Source organism: Ambystoma mexicanum, chromosome 12 (assembly GCF_040938575.1).
Source record: "Ambystoma mexicanum isolate Mex_15411 chromosome 12, UKY_AmexF1_1, whole genome shotgun sequence".
NCBI classification, from domain to species: Eukaryota; Metazoa; Chordata; class Amphibia; order Caudata; family Ambystomatidae; genus Ambystoma; species Ambystoma mexicanum.
The window spans coordinates 1,161,911,590-1,161,929,812 of record NC_090936.1 but is presented as its reverse complement, the minus strand read 5'-3'; the positions used below and the strand labels follow the sequence as shown (position 1 = coordinate 1,161,929,812).

General features: G+C 50.6%; 1 protein-coding gene across 4 annotated transcripts in view; it reads left to right on the top strand.

Moving 5' to 3' along the window:
* Positions 1-18,223, top strand: part of RASSF3 (Ras association domain family member 3) — a 738,414-nt gene that overhangs the window by 680,779 nt on the left and 39,412 nt on the right. For all 4 annotated transcript variants that reach the window (XM_069629771.1, XM_069629772.1, XM_069629773.1 and 1 more), the window contains one exon: positions 10,454-10,555. In XM_069629771.1, the coding sequence (XP_069485872.1) occupies positions 10,454-10,555 (102 nt within the window). The remainder of the gene's footprint in view (positions 1-10,453; positions 10,556-18,223) is intronic.

Here is an 18,223-nt window from a genome sequence, read left to right as displayed (position 1 = left end):
ACACAGCATTCACACCCAAACATTCTGCCACAGCACACCAACATACTCTCAGCTCATCATACACAAGCATACATTGCAAGCATTTCATAATACTGACCAGCTGGGACTATGAACAGTAGTCCTTTAATCACTGGACTCCACTGCCCCACGAGACAGTAGGGGAGTTTGTCCTCCGACTCCAAAAGAAAATCATGCATTGCGACTTCGCAAACTTCTCAGATGAGGCCATTCGACTCCTAGATGGTTGCATGACAATTTGAATGTTTTGGACCATTTTATTGTAAAAAAAAAAGGTGGTTGATTTTCCCTGAAGAAGACATGTGTTTTTAAAAAGGTCGGAACATGTGTTGGCAGGATTATGCTAATCACCAGAAATTAAAATAAAGATTTGAAAGCAGAAAAGTTTAGAGATCGTTCGTATGCATAAATCAAAATAGACTGCATCTGTTAATTAACCGTGACCTTATACGTGGATAGAACTGAACTTTTGTCTATGCGCAGTGGATAAACCAAGACGTTCACTTTATACTGTGTGTGAGACTCATTAGGGGACAGTCTGGATTGGTAATCCTTGCAGCAAGGACACTTAATTGAGTGGATGTAACACCTAATTAATTCAGTATCTATTTTTAGTGGTTTGCACATCAGATTAGTAGCCCCCCACCACCCGCCTCCATTGAGGGGTGTATCTGTTGGGAGCAATCTTGGCCCATAGCGAAAACAGTGGAACGGCCCAAAAAGCGCAGAGTCTCCTAAAACAGCTGAGCCCTATAGGCCACTGACAGGACATACTCACAGGTCAGTCTAGACTTGGAGGACGGGGGGGGGGGTGTAATCATTTTTGGCTTTGGCTGCCAATTTGCACTCATAACAGATCAGCAAGGGGGTAGCGGGTACTGTGTACCACTGTCCGTGGTGGTATACCTGCTGCAGTCTTAAGCATGTGTGCTTGCTTGTCTAGCTACCCCCAGTTACACACCGGGTTGGTGCTTTTGCTTTTCTTTTTAGGCCCACACACGGGGTTGCATCAACAAATACGAAAAATGCAGGGGGCGGGAGGGTGGCAGGGGCAGACTGAGAACCAAAAGTGGGTCTAGAAATCGTCCTATTAAAGTTACCAGCCATAAAAGGTTCTTCGCTACCTCCGATTCGTTCCTACATAGATAGTTCAGCAGAAGAATGAGCTGACCTCATGCGTGTAACAGTGAGGAATACGGTGTGTGTAGCTTTATAACAAACTCTGCTTCAAAAGGATCTGGGGATGAGAAGGGGTGGATGTAAGGAAGGGGGTCAGAGTCAGGGGGACCACACTAAGGCGGCCCAATGGGAAGTTTCCAGAGTTCCCTGGAAGCCAGTCAGCACGTGCTGGTGGTCTTTGCAAGTGTATATATACCAGTCACTATTGAGTGGTGGGGGGGCGATTGGTGCAGAAGAAAACGGTGGGGATTAGGAATGGCTGGATAGAAGTGGGGAGCAGGATTGTTGCGCGGTATACACAGCCCCTGCAGTTGGTCTCTCGAACTCCTAATATGCACAGTCCCCATAAAGTAGGGGATGCAGTTTAATCTCGGTAGCCTGCTCTGGAACAACCTGGTGCCCGTGCATTCCCAGGCAACCTACATTAGCAGGTCCAGGGGATGACCCTCTTCACCCAGCACAGTGCTGCCCTCTCCAAAATGCCCGATGTTCCCAGGCAAGCTACCTTAACAGGTCCAGAAGATGACTGCTTTACCCAGCACAGTTCTGCCTTCTCCAAAATGGCCGATTGTTGTGGCCTTGAAGGACGACAGGACGCTGTAGTGAATCTACTCTACTTTATTAAATAACAACTGGTGTGTACTGGTATATGTCCAAGTTCTCATCAAGCACGTACTTACAGTTCAGTTAAGTTCAGGACTTCCCCAGTTGAGTCACTGAGGGAAGTGGGTGCACTAGGGTGGCACGCTGTAAGCTTTTAGGGCCCCCAGGTAACCTCCTGTGGCTGTGGTGTTACACCCTAGAAGCTGGGCTGTACGGCTGCTGGAAGTTCTTGCCTTCTGGGCTCCTCATCAGGAGCAGCGCTGTGGTGCGACCGCTTCATCTGGCGGGCTGCCAGCTCTCAAGCGGGAAACGGTTTCCCGCGGAGCGTGGGCTCGCGAGATCTCGTTAAGTGCGAACTCGCGAGAACACGCTCCCGCGATCGAGTGATATCCCCACACACCTCCTTTGCTGGGAAAAAGGATGCATGGTCATTCCATGGCAAAGTCTGCAAACTTGCTGGGTTTTCTTGTCTCTATCTGAGGTGTGCTTAGATCTGTACATGGGTCAGGATTGCTGGAGTGCCCTTGAGAAGATGCGGGTGATTCAAGTTCTTCTTCCCTTGCTCTTCGCTGTGACTCCCTGGGTGTAGTTGGAGAGGCGGGGCTTGAGAACTCGTTGCCCTGGTGTGGCTCCAAGACACCTCTTTCTGAGCGGCGAGGGTTTTCGGATGTCCCTTGGCGTTCTTGATCTTCTCCGGTGTCCCAGTGTGGTTGTTCCACGTCTTCCCTCCTGCGGTACATGGCCACCCTCTCCAGATTCCATTTCCTTCCGTCGCTGGTGCAGATGTGGTTTGACCCTCCCTCCATGACGTCTATGGGACTGCTGTACTTGGAGCCGGTCTCATTGTCTTTGTGGGGAAGGCGTATTTTCACCAGGTCACCTCTGTTAATTGCTGTGTCGAGCGGCTTGATGCAAGTCCCCTTGGGCCTTCATGGCTTCTTTGTTGCGCCGCATGCGAAACGCTGCGTCGTCCATGTTCACGTCTTCGTCAGCCCTCACTTGATGGAGCCAGGGTGGTACCAGTGAGGATGCGGCCCTTCTCCCCCTCAGCAGATGGAATGGGGAGAAGCCAGTGACGGCGTTGGGGGTGAGGCGGTGTGCCGCTACTGCTTCCTTGACCGTCTTGTACAGGTCAGAGCCCGAGGCATGAGCCAGTTGTAGTGCCCCTTTGATGAAGCGGTTTGCTCGCTCAACCAGGCCATTGGCCTGTGGGTGGTACAGGCTTGCTCTCCGTTGTCGAATGTTGTTGAGCTTGAGAAACTTCTCCATTTCTCGGGAGACTAACTGGACTCCGTTGTCTGTGACGAGTTCTTCTGGTAGACCTTCCTGCTGGAATACGGCGGTGAGTGTTTCAATGACTTTGCTTGTGGTGATGTCTGACGTGAAGTCAGCTTCTATCCATTTGGAGAAGTAATCAACCATGACTATCCCATATCTGTGCTCTGGGGGCATGTTGTCCAGGGGCCCAATGAAATCCAAACCTAGTTTTCGCCACACCCCTTTGGGCACTTCGGTGGGCAGCATGGGGGCTTGCCTCACGGTTAGGCGCTTGTCACTGTTGGTGCACTCGTGGCACCTTTCGACCATTTGTCTTATGTCCTGGTCCATGCCTGGCCACCAGTAGGCGTCGCGTATCCTGCGTCTGGTCATGTTGCACCCCAGGTGGCCTGAATGTGCCCTGCACATTATCACTTTGCGGATGCCGCTGGGCGGGATGATTTGATCGCCTCTGAAGATGAGACCGTTCATGGTGGAGATTTCCTCGTTCACTTTCCAGTAGGGACGGAGGCCTTCGGGGATCGCTCTCTCGTTGGGCCATCCCTCGCGAACCCAGGTGCTGACGTGCCGTAGGGCCTCGTCCTGTTCGAACTCCTCCTGCCAGTGGCGCTCACTCAGGTCCATGTATTCGCCGTTCCTCAAGTCACTGATGGAGGCTACGACACACTCATCCTCCAGGAACGTGGTGTCGGGGGCTCTCTGGCTCAGCAGTCTGGACATGCAGTCCGCTTGTGCATTTTTCCACCCCGCAATGTGTGCTATTTCGTACGTGTATTCTTGAAGCTTTGCGGCGATCCTGGCCAGCCTCGGGGTGGCCGTCTTGGTGCCGCCCGGGCTCAACATGTGGATGAGGGGTTTATGGTTGGTGACCAGCTTGAATCTCGTCCCCCATATGTACGATCTGAAGTAGTCGACGGCCCATGCACATGCCAACATTTCCTTCTCGACTGTGGAGTAATTCTTCTCCGATGCGGATAACGCTTTGGATGCAAACGCCACAATGTTCTCAGCGTCTCCCTTCTTCTGGGTCAGGGTGGCCCCCAGGCCATACGCGCTGGCGTCTGTGGTAATGCAGGTGTCCCATTCAGGGTTCTATGGTTTCGGGCACGGCGTGTGTAGGATTCTCTTTTTGATTTCCCGGAACGCCTCGTTCTGTTCCGGACCCCACGAGTAGGCTGCCACTTTCTTCAGAAGCTCCCTCATGGGAGACGTGGTCTCGGAGAATCTGGGGACGAATTTGGCATAGTACTCCGCTAGGCCCAGGAATGAGCGTAGCTCCTCTTTGGAAACCGGAGCCAGGGCTTCTGTTATGGCCTGCATGAGGTCCTTCTTGGGACTAACGCCGTCACTGGAAATGCAGTACCCAAGGTATTCTACCTTGTTCACTCCGAAGACGCACTTTTCATGACGTAGGTGAATGCCCTCCTCTTGAAGCCTGCTCAAGACAGCCTTGAGTGCCTTGTCATGGGTCTCGTTGTCTCTGGCATACACAAGGATATCATCTTGAAAGAAGGAAACATTTGTGAGTCCCTTGAGTAAGGAGTTCATCATTCTCTGAAATGCGGATGCCGCCGATGACAACCCGAATGGCATGCGGGTATATTGAAAGGTGCCGAAGGGCGTGATGAACGCTGTAAGGGGGCGAGAGGCTTTGTGCAGGGGAATCTGGTGATGTGCATCACGCATGTCCAGTTTAGTGAAGATTGCCGCCTCTCATCATGAGGACGATCTCATTGATACTGGGGAGTGGAAAGCTATCTGTGATCACCTCTAGATTGAGGCTTCTTGGGTCGATGCAGATCCTAAGGTCGTTGCTGGATTTCTTTTTGATCAAAACTACTGGACTCAACCACTGTGAGGATTCCACGGTCTCGATGGTTCCTTCTTCGACCATCTTCCGAAGGCGGGCCTCCAATGCGGGTCTCGCTGTGGCAGGAACTGCCCTGACTTTGTGTTTCACCGGTATGGCGTTGGGTTTTAGGCGAATCCTGTGGACATAGTTTCTCACCTTCCCTGGGTTCTCGGATAACAGGTCCGGGAACATCTCCTTGAAGTTCAGCGCTGCTCCTGAGGAGACCATGAGAACCTGTTCCGGAGTGCTGGGATCCAGCTTCATGCTGAGTTTGTGTTGATCGTCCCATCCCAGTACAGCTGGGCCTTTGGGTGAAAAATACACTTTGGTGGTGGTGGACCTCCCTTTGAATTCGATCCGGGCTTTGATGTAGCCTAAAAGGTCGACAGTCGCACCACCGAACACCATCTGCTTTTGCCTGGTCGTTCTGATCTCTACTTGCGCTCGACCCATCATCTCCTTGTATGTGTTGATGGGGAGGATTGTGAGGTCGGATCCCGAGTCTGCCATGACGCGCGTTTCCATTCCGTCAACTTTAATGGTGCAGTGGGGCTTTTCCCTCCTGGCCTGGGGAGCGTTGACCATGACCACCATGGGTCTGTCCTGCTGGTCGTCATCGTCGCTTGAAACTCAGTCACCATCGACACGGGAAACCGTCTTCTCCTGCCACGTGCATGCCTGAGCCACGTGGCCGATGCGTCTGCACTTAGAGCACGCCTTATTCCTGGCGAGGCAGTCGCGATCATTCGCCATGTGCTTGGTGCTGGCGCATCTATAGCATTTGGGTGCCTCCTTTTGCCTGGGACCTTTGTCTCTGGGGCCGTCGCGGGACTGCTTGTCTCTGCGCCCTCTCCATTGTAGCGCTGCAAGTTCGGGCGCGGGCAGGTGACTTCCCGCCTTTTTGCGTCTGCTGGAGGTTTCCTCCTCCGCCCTAGCAATTTGGATGGCCTTGTCAAGGGTGACCTCCTTTTCTTGTATGAACTTGTCCTGCACTTTCCTAGAGTTGGTGTGAACGACGAGCATGTCGCAGATGACCTGTTCTGCGTTTTCGCCAAAGGCGCAAAGAGAGGCCAGCTCCCTCATCCTGGTGATGTAGTCGTCCACGGGTTCGCTCCCTTCTTGCTTGCGGGTGTAGAACCTCAGTCTGTGCAGTACAACGTTCTCCTTATTGGTGAACCTCTTCACAATGCGAAGGGTCGCTTCCTTGTAGACGTCGTCGTCATCATCGGCCGCAGGTATCTCCTTCAACCCAGCAAAAATGCGCTGTCCTTCAACCCCCAACGCATTTAACAGCATCGCCTTCTTCCTCACGGGGGCATACCGCGTGCCGCCTATCGCTTCCAGATAGGTGGAGAACAGGGGCTCCCACTGCATCCATGGAATTGCTGGTGTTCCCGGTGACGGGAGAAAGGCAGGGGGCGGTGTGGCGCCTTGCATGGTGAGGCCGTGGGGTCTTTGGTATCCTCGTCGCCAATTATGTTGTGGCCTTGAAGGACGACAGGACGCTGTAGTGAATCTACTCTACTTTATTAAATAACTGGTGTGGACTGGTATATGTCCAAGTTCTCATCAAGCACGTACTTACAGTTCAGTTAAGTTCAGGACTTCCCCAGTTGAGTCACTGAGGGAAGTGGGTGCACTAGGTTGGCACGCTGTAAGCTTCTAGGGCCTCCAGGTAACCTCCTGTGGCTGTGGTGTTACACCCTAGAAGCTGGGCTGTACGGCTGCTGGAAGTTCTTGCCTTCTGGGCTCATCAGGAGCAGCGCTGTGGTGCGACCGCTTCATCTGGCGGGCTGCCAGCTCTCAAGCGGGAAACGGTTTCCCGCGGAGCGTGGGCTCGCGAGATCTCGTTAAGTGCGATCTCGCGAGAACACGCTCCCGCGATCGAGTGATATCCCCACACCGATGTTCCCAGGCAAGCTACCTTAGCAGTTCAGTGGATGAACCTCTTGACCCAGCACAGTGCTGCCCTCTCCAAAATGGCCGATGTTCCCAGGCAAGCTACCTTAGCAGGTCCAGAGGATGAACCTCTTCACCCAGCACAGTGCTGCCCTCTCCAAACTGGCCGATGTTCCCAGGCAAGCTACCTTAGCAGTTCCAGGGAATGACCCTCTTGACCCAGCACAGTGCTGCCCTCTCCAAAATGGCCGATGTTCCCAGGCAACCTACATTAGCAGGTCCAGAAGATGACCCGCTTTACCCAGCACAGTTCTGCCCTCTCCAAAATGACAGTCTCTGTATGTATTGTATTTCTCTTTCAATGTGCACCCTTTTGGAAACGTGAATCCAGCTGAGGTACCCAGAATCTATTCTCACTCTGGCCCTCCATCCCAAGCGACCCCATGGCCTGGTCACATGCCTGGCTCAGGTTACCCAAACACCGTAAATTACCAGCATTCCCTAAACCCAGTGGGACCTGTTGAGAATCGGATCTTCTCACCCTGAGATTGCACACATTTTTAAAGCTGGTGAATAACCCACTGGGGTATATTGGCTGCTGTGTGCACTGGCGTGAAATGGAATTCAAAACTTCGTGCACGGAAACACGATGTGTTCAGAACGATTCATCGATCATACAAGCACCTTTTTCTTTAAATCGAGTCATTATTTTATTTTCGAGTGGCTGCTTTGTAATCCCATAAGCACAGGTTGCTGTACGTTTTATTTCGGGGTTTTATTTAGCGCAAAAAGTCGCCTTGCACTTCACAGCGCTTGACCGACTTGGGGACGGGGTCGTCTAGCCCCTTGTTCGTGTTTGATCAACCTATGGCTTCAGTCATCGGGGGATTGCTGCACGTGACTAGTAGCGTGCTGTCTGATTGGAGGCCCGCGAGGTGGACCCAGTCTAGTAAAAAAACCAGGAGCACTTCTACACAGGTCGTCAGTCCAAGCTGGAGGCAGAAATACGGGGTGGGGGGGTCGTCTCCAAACGCATTGTGTTCCCATGTACTCCACTCAAGGCTGATGTGAGTTGGAGTCCAAAACAATTGGAGAGCCAAAGGTTGCAGGCACCTCACCATCATGGTTGATGGTGAGGGATCATGGGAGTTGTAGTCTGAAATATCTAGAGCGTTGCAGAGCCCAGGCTTGGCTCATGGAGAAAAATGGGCCATGGAGCGCACGCAGGCTTGCGCGTATTGTGGTAGAACTTCACCTTTCCTCAAACCATGGAGTACTGCCAGCAAGATGAAAGATGCGGTCTTGCTAAGGGATTGCCTTACCAGGCAGAGACATGTTCTTGGGTGTTCGCTTTCAAGACCACACAGACCCCCAGTACAACTGAAAGCGCCTCCCTTACAGGGTTGGCTGTGTGATACGTTGTCGCCTGATGGGTAAGTGCAAATGTGGTCAACAGGAGAAGGATAAACCATTCATTTCTGTTTTGCATTCATCTGTTCTTATGGGCAGTTATTTGCATGAGGTACGCATGTGTTCTGCATGGTTGTATGATGATTTTTTTTTCAAACTGCTTGTGTGTGTGTGGATAGTGGGCTCGCCATACTGACCTTTCATCCCACACCAGCAGCAGGGATCTGTTCTGGGGGGATTGCCTTTAGTTCCTTATGATTGGGTCCACAGCCCCATCCCCAGCATGAAGGGAATTTGTGCCCGGGCACGCAAGGGGGTGTGGCTTGCATGGGCCGTGGCTTAACTGGTTGTAGGTGACTCCAGGCCCCCACCGGCACCCATTTGCAGGGATCATCGCTGAGGGTGCTGATCTTGCCCGTTGGGGCTTGGTAACGTCCCTTTTCTTCTTCAATGGTGGTGCCAACCCCTGCTAGGTACCCTTTAACTAAGAGATGCAGCAATCGCCACACCATCTTAGTAAAAGGGGTGCCTGGCGGAGGCCAGTGCCACAATTGGAAATGAATGTGGAAATGAATTGTGAGGCCACTGCTGCTTTCTTTTTCTCTTTTCTTTTTCTCCAGAAAAATGACCTTGAGTAGCCTCGTCTTTACTTAAAAAATTGTGTTGCCAGCCCCGCACGTGAGCTTCAGGCTTGAGGAAAATGAGCCTTGGCCTCTAGCTGCCTCATCGGCTGGCGCTGCCAAGGGACATTAGTGAGCCCTGGCAGCGCCCAGTCTTGTTGGCATTTCTCCAGAGACTGCCAGGGGTATTTGCCCTGGCTAGCCCCGGCCCACTTCAAGTCCTGCCTTGCATTAAACGCTTGTGGTACGGTGAATCGACTCTGGTCTTTCCCCCCCGTAGCCCTCTCTGGGCCCGCACAGGTCTTGGTAAGTGGAGCACCCCTTGCGTCGCATATTGGTGACCACCGCTCTTGCAGTGATTAACCTGGTCCCTGGCAGAGGGGGTTGTACGTGACTTTTTTAATTAACCTTTAATTTCCTCCCTTATCTTCTCTCGCCTCTTCTACTGCTGCTCCTTACTCTTTGGACTTCCTACTTCTCATCTCACCCCCGCCCCCTTAAATCTATCTACCACTCTGCCGTCCAAACCCTGTGTCTCCGCTCCTCCCGTGACTCCATCTCTCCTTCCCTCTCCTCCCTTGGCTGGCTTACCTTTCACGCCCAACTTAAATTTAATTTTCTCAGCCTAGTCTTTAAATCTCTCTACGGTCTTGCTCCCCCTTATCTCGCCTCCCCTCCCCTCCTCTCTTTCTACACTCCCTCCTGCTCCCTTTGCTCTGCTGACCCCTTCCTACTCACTGTTCCTCCATCCCCTTGTGCCATATCCCGTTTCCGCTTCTTCCAACGCCTAGCCCCCCTGCACTGGAACTCCTTACCTCTCACTCTGCTCTACTTCTACCTTTTCCTCATTCCACACATCCCTTAAATCTCTCCTTCTCCATCCCCCCACCTTGAAACCCCTCCCCTTTCTTGGTTCCATGTAATAATGTCGCCACAAAAATCTCGCCATGCAAAAATATCGCCGAAAAATTGCCGTTTTTTTGTGGCAACATTATTGCATGGAACATGCGGGGGACACCACCGCAACCCCAAAACCTTTTTTTTTTTCTTTTTTTAAAATCCTGTCCCCATATATATGGTCACCCATATAATATCGCCACAACCTTTTCCCGGCGATATTTATGGCGACCATATATATGGGGATAATATTATCTGATGTCCCTTTCTTGCACCCTCTCCCCCATTGCCTTATCACCTTCCTCTTCTCCCTCCCCTCCACCCTCTCCCCCCTTTCTCACCCCTTTACCCCTTCCTTCCCTCCTCCTTCTCTTCCCCACCCCTCCCTCTCCCTTCTACTGGACTACACTCCTTCTTCCCTTCAATTTAATTGCTCTACTTACTGTTTTGTTGGTCTGTTTCACAATTGTATGTTGCTTCTACTGTTAACATTATATTGTTAATGTTAAATGTATCCTGTTAAAATGTGCAATACTCTGCCCCTCTTGCTATCCCTGCTCGCCTTGTTTAAACACACCCAGGTCATGTAATTGTTAACCAGAGTTTACTTCTGCCCTGTTTTCAGCCTCCAGATTTTCGTGACGTATGCTTAGAGTTATGGAGTAAACCTTTCTTGAATATTGTTTTTTCTTTTCAGGATCTCCAGAAAGAGGTGCATCCTCGTCTTACAAAGGAAGAAATCAAGGAGAAGATTGACAAGTACAACTTTGTCGTGACAGACAAACTACGCATGACCTTGGTAAGGCCAGCCTGTTGCATAAGGCGGCGTGTTGCACCCATCTGTGTTGCTTTACTGGTCGCCCTACTTTGCCTCCATCCTACAGAACCCCCTCTTAAAGAACATGTCACCGATTGGCTCCACTCCACCCTACTCTCCCATGTTGCAGCTCCCCACCCCCTATTTCTTCCTCGCCTTAACATTGGTGCCTCTGCACAGTCTGCTTTCGCCATCATGCTTTTGTGTGGCACTTCAGTCACTGTAACTTCCTCTGGTGACCCGGCGAGGTTAGGGGGGATTACACCAGAGGAAGTTACTGTCCCTTTCCCCCACCCAAGGTCGCCGAGGCATCCTTAACCCTCGGCGAACCTGGGGACTCTGACATATTCCGAGGTTTATAAAAGATGGCTTTAAAAGTACACAATTCAAGCCAGATTTTATAAAGCTTTGCCAAACGACAAAGACGCCTGTGGCTTTGACCATCACTGTCAAGATGGATTGAATCGTGTACTTTTCAAGCTATCTTTTATAAATATAGAAATGTTAAAACGTCAATGTTTATAAAAGATGGCTTGCATAGTACAGAAACCATAGTAAGGTACGCACACAAATATATAAAAGCTTACATATATTTGTTTGCGTACCTTACTATGGTTTGTACTTTTTAGGCCACGCCCATCCTGCAAGCTGTGCCCTCAAATTAGGGCCCCCCTCGATTTCTTACCCCACTTAAAGCCCTGCCCTAGCCTCTTTATCCATCAGATGCAGGGCTTGAAATTGCTAGGTACTATTTGGCTCCTGCTACTAGCCCGGCTGAGCCTGGTTGGCTTCAATCCAACAGCTACCAGGAACTACTCTTAATCTCCCCCCCCCCCCCCAACACACACCCTGGTGCCATACAAACATACCTATGGAACAGAACATCCTGTATTCAGGAATTCATAGAAGCATTTAGGGATACCTACCAGACATTTCAACCATAATTGGACCGCTTAGTCCCAGGGCCTGCATCCTCTATGGTGCCCTTGGCTTCTCCTGCCCATTCTTGGTTTGCCGGCTTCGGTAACTCCAAGATGGCCACCGCCTCTGATCAATATGTGCCCTGGCTGAGGGCTTACCCCTTGGTTGCTGCTTTGTCGAAGTAGCCTATGGGGGACCAGTAGACTTTAGCTGACCCCCACCCCCCCTCACCAGAGGCCCACTTCCTGGGCCCCTGTCTGCTCCCTGTCTGCTACCAGGACGCTCGAAGATGAGACGCTTTTCCCCCTCTGCTGTATGCCTGAATGTGCCGCTCTAATTGACTTTTGCATCTGTCGTAGCCTCCCTGCAACACGTGGTTAGGCTCCATGAATGTGCTCTCTTTGAACTCTTTTTGCACTTTGCTGGTGATTTTACTGCTATTTCTCTATGATGTAATCACTTCCTTTCTGTAACCAGAAGTACTGTAACTCACCTCTTAAGTGCCTAGATGCCTCTGGACAAAAAGTTCAAATTTACATCGCCAATAAACATTCGATTTGTGCCCCACTGTGTACTAGCTCCTGGTTCCCCAAGTCTAGCTCCTGCTTAGTAGCCGATACTCATTCCTGCTTATGAAATCTTAATTTCAACCCCTGTGAGATGTCCTTGGTCCCTGAAAAACGAAACCAATGCAAATTCACTGATGCACCTGCCACGAAGGGAAGTGACATCCACCCCTCTGACCGATCTTCCTTGCATCTCTGTTGCTTCCCAACTGTTTGGGCTTTTGCAATCATTTACTTGCACACATCCCTGGAATAGAAAGATGAAATGAGGAGTGGCCTTGTAGCATCTTCATACCCGTGCCCCACTTAATGTTGTCCATAAGAGGTGTTGCTGGGTGGGGTTGGGGGGGGGGCTGAGGGGCTATAGCCCCAGGTCTTTTGTTGTCGCCATGGATAGAAGCTTAGGGGTTACAACCAAAAAGGCTAGCAAGCCTCCAGTCCCAAAATTAGCATAGCCCCGGATCTTTTCCAGACCTAGCAACACCCCTGCTGTGATCAGCTTACATTCTCCACATGTCTGCTGCTCCCACCGTTGTATATCTGTGCGATTCTGCGCCAGTTCTGCTCAGACCTTCCCACGGGTTCACTCTGCACCGGCCAGAGTGTCATAAGAAATCGGTGTCTTGCTCTGTAGCTCTTCTCCTGGATGCCAGAGTGTATTGTGGCGCTACTGACATCCGATCCGTGCTGCCACCATTATGCATCAGCAAAACAAAAGAACTGATGGCCGAAAGGTTTAGAATTAAACTTAACACTGCTCTGGGCAACCCCCCAGACCATCGTTCTTCGCCTGCCAAGCCACTACAGAAGAGGAAAGACCATATGCAAATCAGGCTTGGCACCTGGGGAGTAGACTTTTGATTTTCCCTGGGGGAGTGCGGTGGACAACCTTTCGGGGCGTCCCATTTTAAGTTACAGTACTTTCAGCGAAGATGGGCCTTTCCCCTGGGTGGCCAGGGCCCCGGAGCACCTACGTGCTCTCTGCACCTGCTTTGTCCCACCCAAAAAGGGGCAGGCACCACCAAACTGCATGGTCCCATCTTTTCTGCACGACACCATGAGCATCCCCAGACATGTTGCAGTCTTGTTGGACGGATATACCCAAATGTGGGTCCCAAGCCTGCTGGGCCTAGAGACACAAGCTACTTCTCGCTGATGAGGCCCAATGAGGCAGAAACATGTTTGGGGATGCTTGTGTTCTACTGCAGAAGGGATGTGAGCTAGCAGTTTGGGCTGGACTGCCGCTTTTGGGGTGGGACCAAGCCTGATTTGGATATGGTGTTTCCCCTTCTGTAGTGTCTTGGCAGGCTGGAAATGATGGTCTGGAGGGTTGGCCAGAGTAGTGCCCGTGGTTATGATTTATTCCAAACCTTCCAGCCATCAACTTGTGGTTTTGCCGTTGCACATCAGGACTGCCTGCTACCTTACACATGTTGATAAAACTGGTGGATTTTGGTGGGCAGGGTTGCAAAAATCAACTTCACGTGCTGATCTTTGAAGCAATTGGGTGCCGCGCAGCTGCTCCAATCTCCTCCCTCGTCCCCATGGAGTTGCATCAGCAATCGATCTCTTTGCGCGCCGAGATATCAGATGCGTTCTGGCAGTACTTTGCAGAAACTCTATATAAATCTCGCTTTCAGTGCTTAGCGACGAGGTGGGCCTCTGCAGCGATGTTAAGACTTTTATTTTTTATAATATTTTTTTTTCCCCTTCTAATTTTTTTTTGATAGGAGCTGCTCCTACTGAATAGCTCTCAGGATTCATCTGACCACTCGCTAGCAGTGCAGAGTGGACCACTCCCCTGTACAAACTATGAGCTGGCCACTCTCCACTACTACAGAGTGGACCACTCCCTGTACAAACTATGAGCTGGCCACTCTCCACTACTACAGAGTGGACCACTCCCTGTACAAACTATGAGCTGGCCACTCTCCACTACTACAGAGTGGACCACTCCCTGTACAAACTATGAGCTAGCCACTCTCCACTACTACAGAGTGGACCACTCCCTGTACAAACTATGAGCTGGCCACTCTCCACTACTACAGAGTGGATCACTCTGGGTCGGACTGGGACAAGTAATCGGCTCGAACACCAAGAAAAAGTGCCCACCCCTCGCAACCCTGGACCTCTGACATCACCGGAAGTGATGTCATTTGACCCCACCTGAAAGTGACATCCTGGGAAGCGATGAAACACGACCTTTCACCCCTTGACAAAACAGGAAGTGGCATCAAATAGCATTGTTAAGTACACTACGAAATGTTTGATTTCACTAATGTGATAAACATTTCATACAAGAATGGATCACCATATGTATCATTAATATCTGTGTGTAAAGATCTAAATTGTCAAATTACTGTGAATACAAGCAAACGTCCAAGGCCAAATGATAACGTTAGTGTCGCATTTAGGCTTAAGCTCTTTTTTTATAGAACAAATATGTACACAATATGACTGAGCCTGTCTTGGTACTCATTTAACATCGTCAGAAGGATGAAAGGCTGAGATGGCCTTGCTGGGATTCGAACTTGCAACCTGCTGATCCCACACACATCGCAACAGCGAACGCTCAACCCACTGAGCTCTATCGTATCGGCTGTAGAAAAATGAGAAATTATTCTGTAGTAGATACCATTAAACTGGTAACTGAGATTTAACAGCAGACCAGTTAAGTTCATCTGTAGGTCTGGTGCCAAGTTGGCCGCATGCTGCACCAGCATGTGAACGATGCATGCATCATAATTCATGATGCACACATGCATGCAAATCAATCATGAAAACAAGGTAACGTGTTACCTTGGTTTGATGAATGATGCTGTTGTGGGTGATTTGTTTAAAGAAAGAATTATTATTTTTTTTTCTCAAACCGGCCCAGGCGTGGGCAGAAATTGGCCCCCAGGGACTACACATGATTTTGGCCCAGCCGCGGGCCGAGTGGCAGATGGGTCAATCCAACCCTGTTCACTCTGCTGTACAAACTAGCATGAGCGGGCCACTCCACTACTGCACAGTGTGGATCACACTGCTGTCCGGACTGGCATGAGCAGGCCACTCTCCACTACTGCAGAGTGGATCACTCTGCTGTACAAACTAGCATGAGGCAGCCACTCTCCACTACTGCACAGAGTGGATCACTCTGCTGTACAAACTAGCATGAGGCAGCCACTATCCACTACTGCACAGAGTGGATCACTCTGCTGTACAAACTAGCATGAGTGGGCCACACTCCACTACTGCAGAGTGGATCACTCTGCTGTCCAGACTGGCATGAGCACGCCACTCTCCTACTGCAGAGCAGGCCACTCTCCACTACTGCAGAGTGGATCACTCTGCTGTAGAAACTAGCATGAGGCAGCCACTCTCCACTACTGCACAGAGTGGATCACTCTGCTGTCCAGACGGGCATGAGCAGGCCACTCTGCACTACTGCAGAGTGGAACACTCTGCTGTCCAGACTGGCATGAGCAGGCCACTCTCTTCTCTACTGCAGAGTGGATCACTCTGCTGTCCAGACTGGCATGAGCAGGCCACTCTCCTACTACAAAGCGGGCCACTCTCCACTACTGCACAGAGTGGGTCACTGTCCAGGCTGGCATGAGCATCTATTTTTCTCTCTACCGGTCTCTTAACTAGTTCCGGTTACAAGGAAAAATTATCAGCCTTTTAATTTCTCCCTATTTACACACTATTTAGGACATTTCTAATCTGGCCCCCTTAACGTATGTTCCACAACATTCTGGCCTCCACAATTGCCTGCCCAACAATTGTCAACTGTTTACAAAGAATTTGAAACCTTTCTAGGTTTTGCCAAATGCTTACTACCCGCCGTTACCCACTTATGGAGTCCTCTTGTGCGCGCACCAGCACGGACCTTCATCCCATGTTTATTTTGCCAATTACGATTACTCCGTTCCCCTTTGCGTCCTTGTGCTTCCGTTTCCACCTGCCTTCTCGGGTCCTCTGTTTCAGATTCCAGCCAATCGGTGTGTTGAGGAAAAGTGACACATGCTGTGTGTCATGCATGGGTGCCTGCTCCCAGATGTATGATCTTATCCATGTAGCGTGGTGTCCTCTACCTGCTCTCCATAGACAAGCGGTTTCCCACCCATGAACTACTTGCCCCTTTGTCTGAGAATGAGTGGGGTCTCTGTGACAGTTGGTTTCTCTGATCAACCCCCTCTAACACTGTCAAATCCCCCCTCCCCCACCAAATCTTTTCTGTACACTTGAGTGTTGGAAGCGAACAAGTGAGCAGCATCCCACACCCCGCTGAACTCCGATTTACTGCCATGTAGTGTGTGTGTGTGCACGGATTCTCAACTGTGGAAACCGCAGCAAAGAACTCCACAGAATCATATCTGAATTTGTAAAACCCGCTTGTACCTCTGCCCAATTTACCCCATCACAATCGCTCTGCGACTTTCTCCCTCCACTTCTACACCACTGCTCTCGACAGAACGACAACCCTTAACAATAAACTGTCCCTCCGCCCCACCCCAAATACTGGCCAATCCAACAGCCACCCCCACCCGCCGCAAACCCCTCCCTACCCACCTTTGACTCCTTCAAACCAATCTCCAGAGAAGAATTTCTTGACCTTGCATCTGCTCGCAAACCCTCTGCTTCCCCCCCCTAAACCCCTGCCCCACCCCAGTCCTCAAAGAAATATTCTCGTCCACATGCGCAGGAGAGCATGCAAGAACCATCCTAAATGACTCCCTCTGCTCTGGAATCTTTCCCGATGCCTTCAAAATTGCACACATCAAGCCTCTTTAAGTCTTGACCCCCAAAAGTTACTGTCCCATCTCAAACACCAGATTCCTTGTAAAACTCATTGACCAAACTTCATACTCCCAACTAAATGCCTTTGTTGAATCTAACTATCTCCTTTCCCCGCCCAATCTGGCTTCAGACCGCGACATGCAACCGAAACCACTCTGGCCTCAATTTGGGACGATCTTCATATCACTGCAGACTCTGCAGGATGCGCTGCACTAATTCTCCTCGACCTGGCTGCAGCCTTCGATGCAATTAACCATTCAATCCTCCTTGGTCTCCTCTAATCCCTAGGAATCCGTGGAACCGCTCTCAAATGGATCGCCTCCTTCCTCAACAAGAAACAACCCTTCTCTGCCCTTTTGTCTCGGCTGCTCGCCCAGTTAATACTGGAGTACCGCAAGGCGTTGTCTATCAGCTCTCCTATTCAACATCTATATGTCTAACCTGCCTGGAATCATCCACCTGCACAATATCCTGTGTTTCAACTACGCCGACGATACCCAAATCATCCTTAAAATCCCCAACTCAGACTCCAACTCTCAGCCCGACCTCGCAGCCTGCCTCCTTGATATCGACAGTTGGATGACTAGAAACCACCTCCTCCTAAACCCCACTAAAACCGAAATCGTGGTGTGCGGAAACACTGAGCTTCTCCCTAAATCTTGTCACTACCATCTCAAAATTCTGAGGCGCATTTGTCCATGCCTCTCCTTCCCGAACAGACTTGCTGCTGTGCTGTCCATTATGTCGAGACTGGACTATGCCAAATCCCTTACCTAGGAGTCCCAGCATACCACCTTTAAGAAACTCCAAAGAGCACAAAATGCTGCTGCTAAAATGCTACTAGCCCTGGGTCCAAGAGACCACACCTCCCCAGCTCTCAGAACCCTCCACTGGCTCCCAGTTGGACGAAAGGCCTCCTTCAAGACTCTGCATCACTCATCGTGCAGTGCACAAGACCAGCCCTCTATACCTGCAAGATAAGCTAAAACCTTCCCTCCCACACAGTACCCTAAGATCAAGCTCTGCCCTCCTTTTAGTTATCCCAACCACCATCTCGTTAGGATCGGAGGATCCTCTTTCTCAGCATTGACCCCGACTCTGTGGAACTCGCTTTCACCACACATCCGCCACAACCCAAGACTACATGACTTTCTGCAAATTACTAAAAACATGGCCCTTTCCTTAACACCAACGACAACCCAAGACTTCTCTGAACTCCAAACGACCAAATACACAACGGGACTCTCTACCATGTGTTTAATGACCTCTGATCCTACCCACAGGTTAGGAAGGATCGACGGTATGGATCAAGGAAATGGATGGAATAGATCGAGAAAATGGACGGATGGAAAGGAATGAATGTTGTGGAGCATGTATG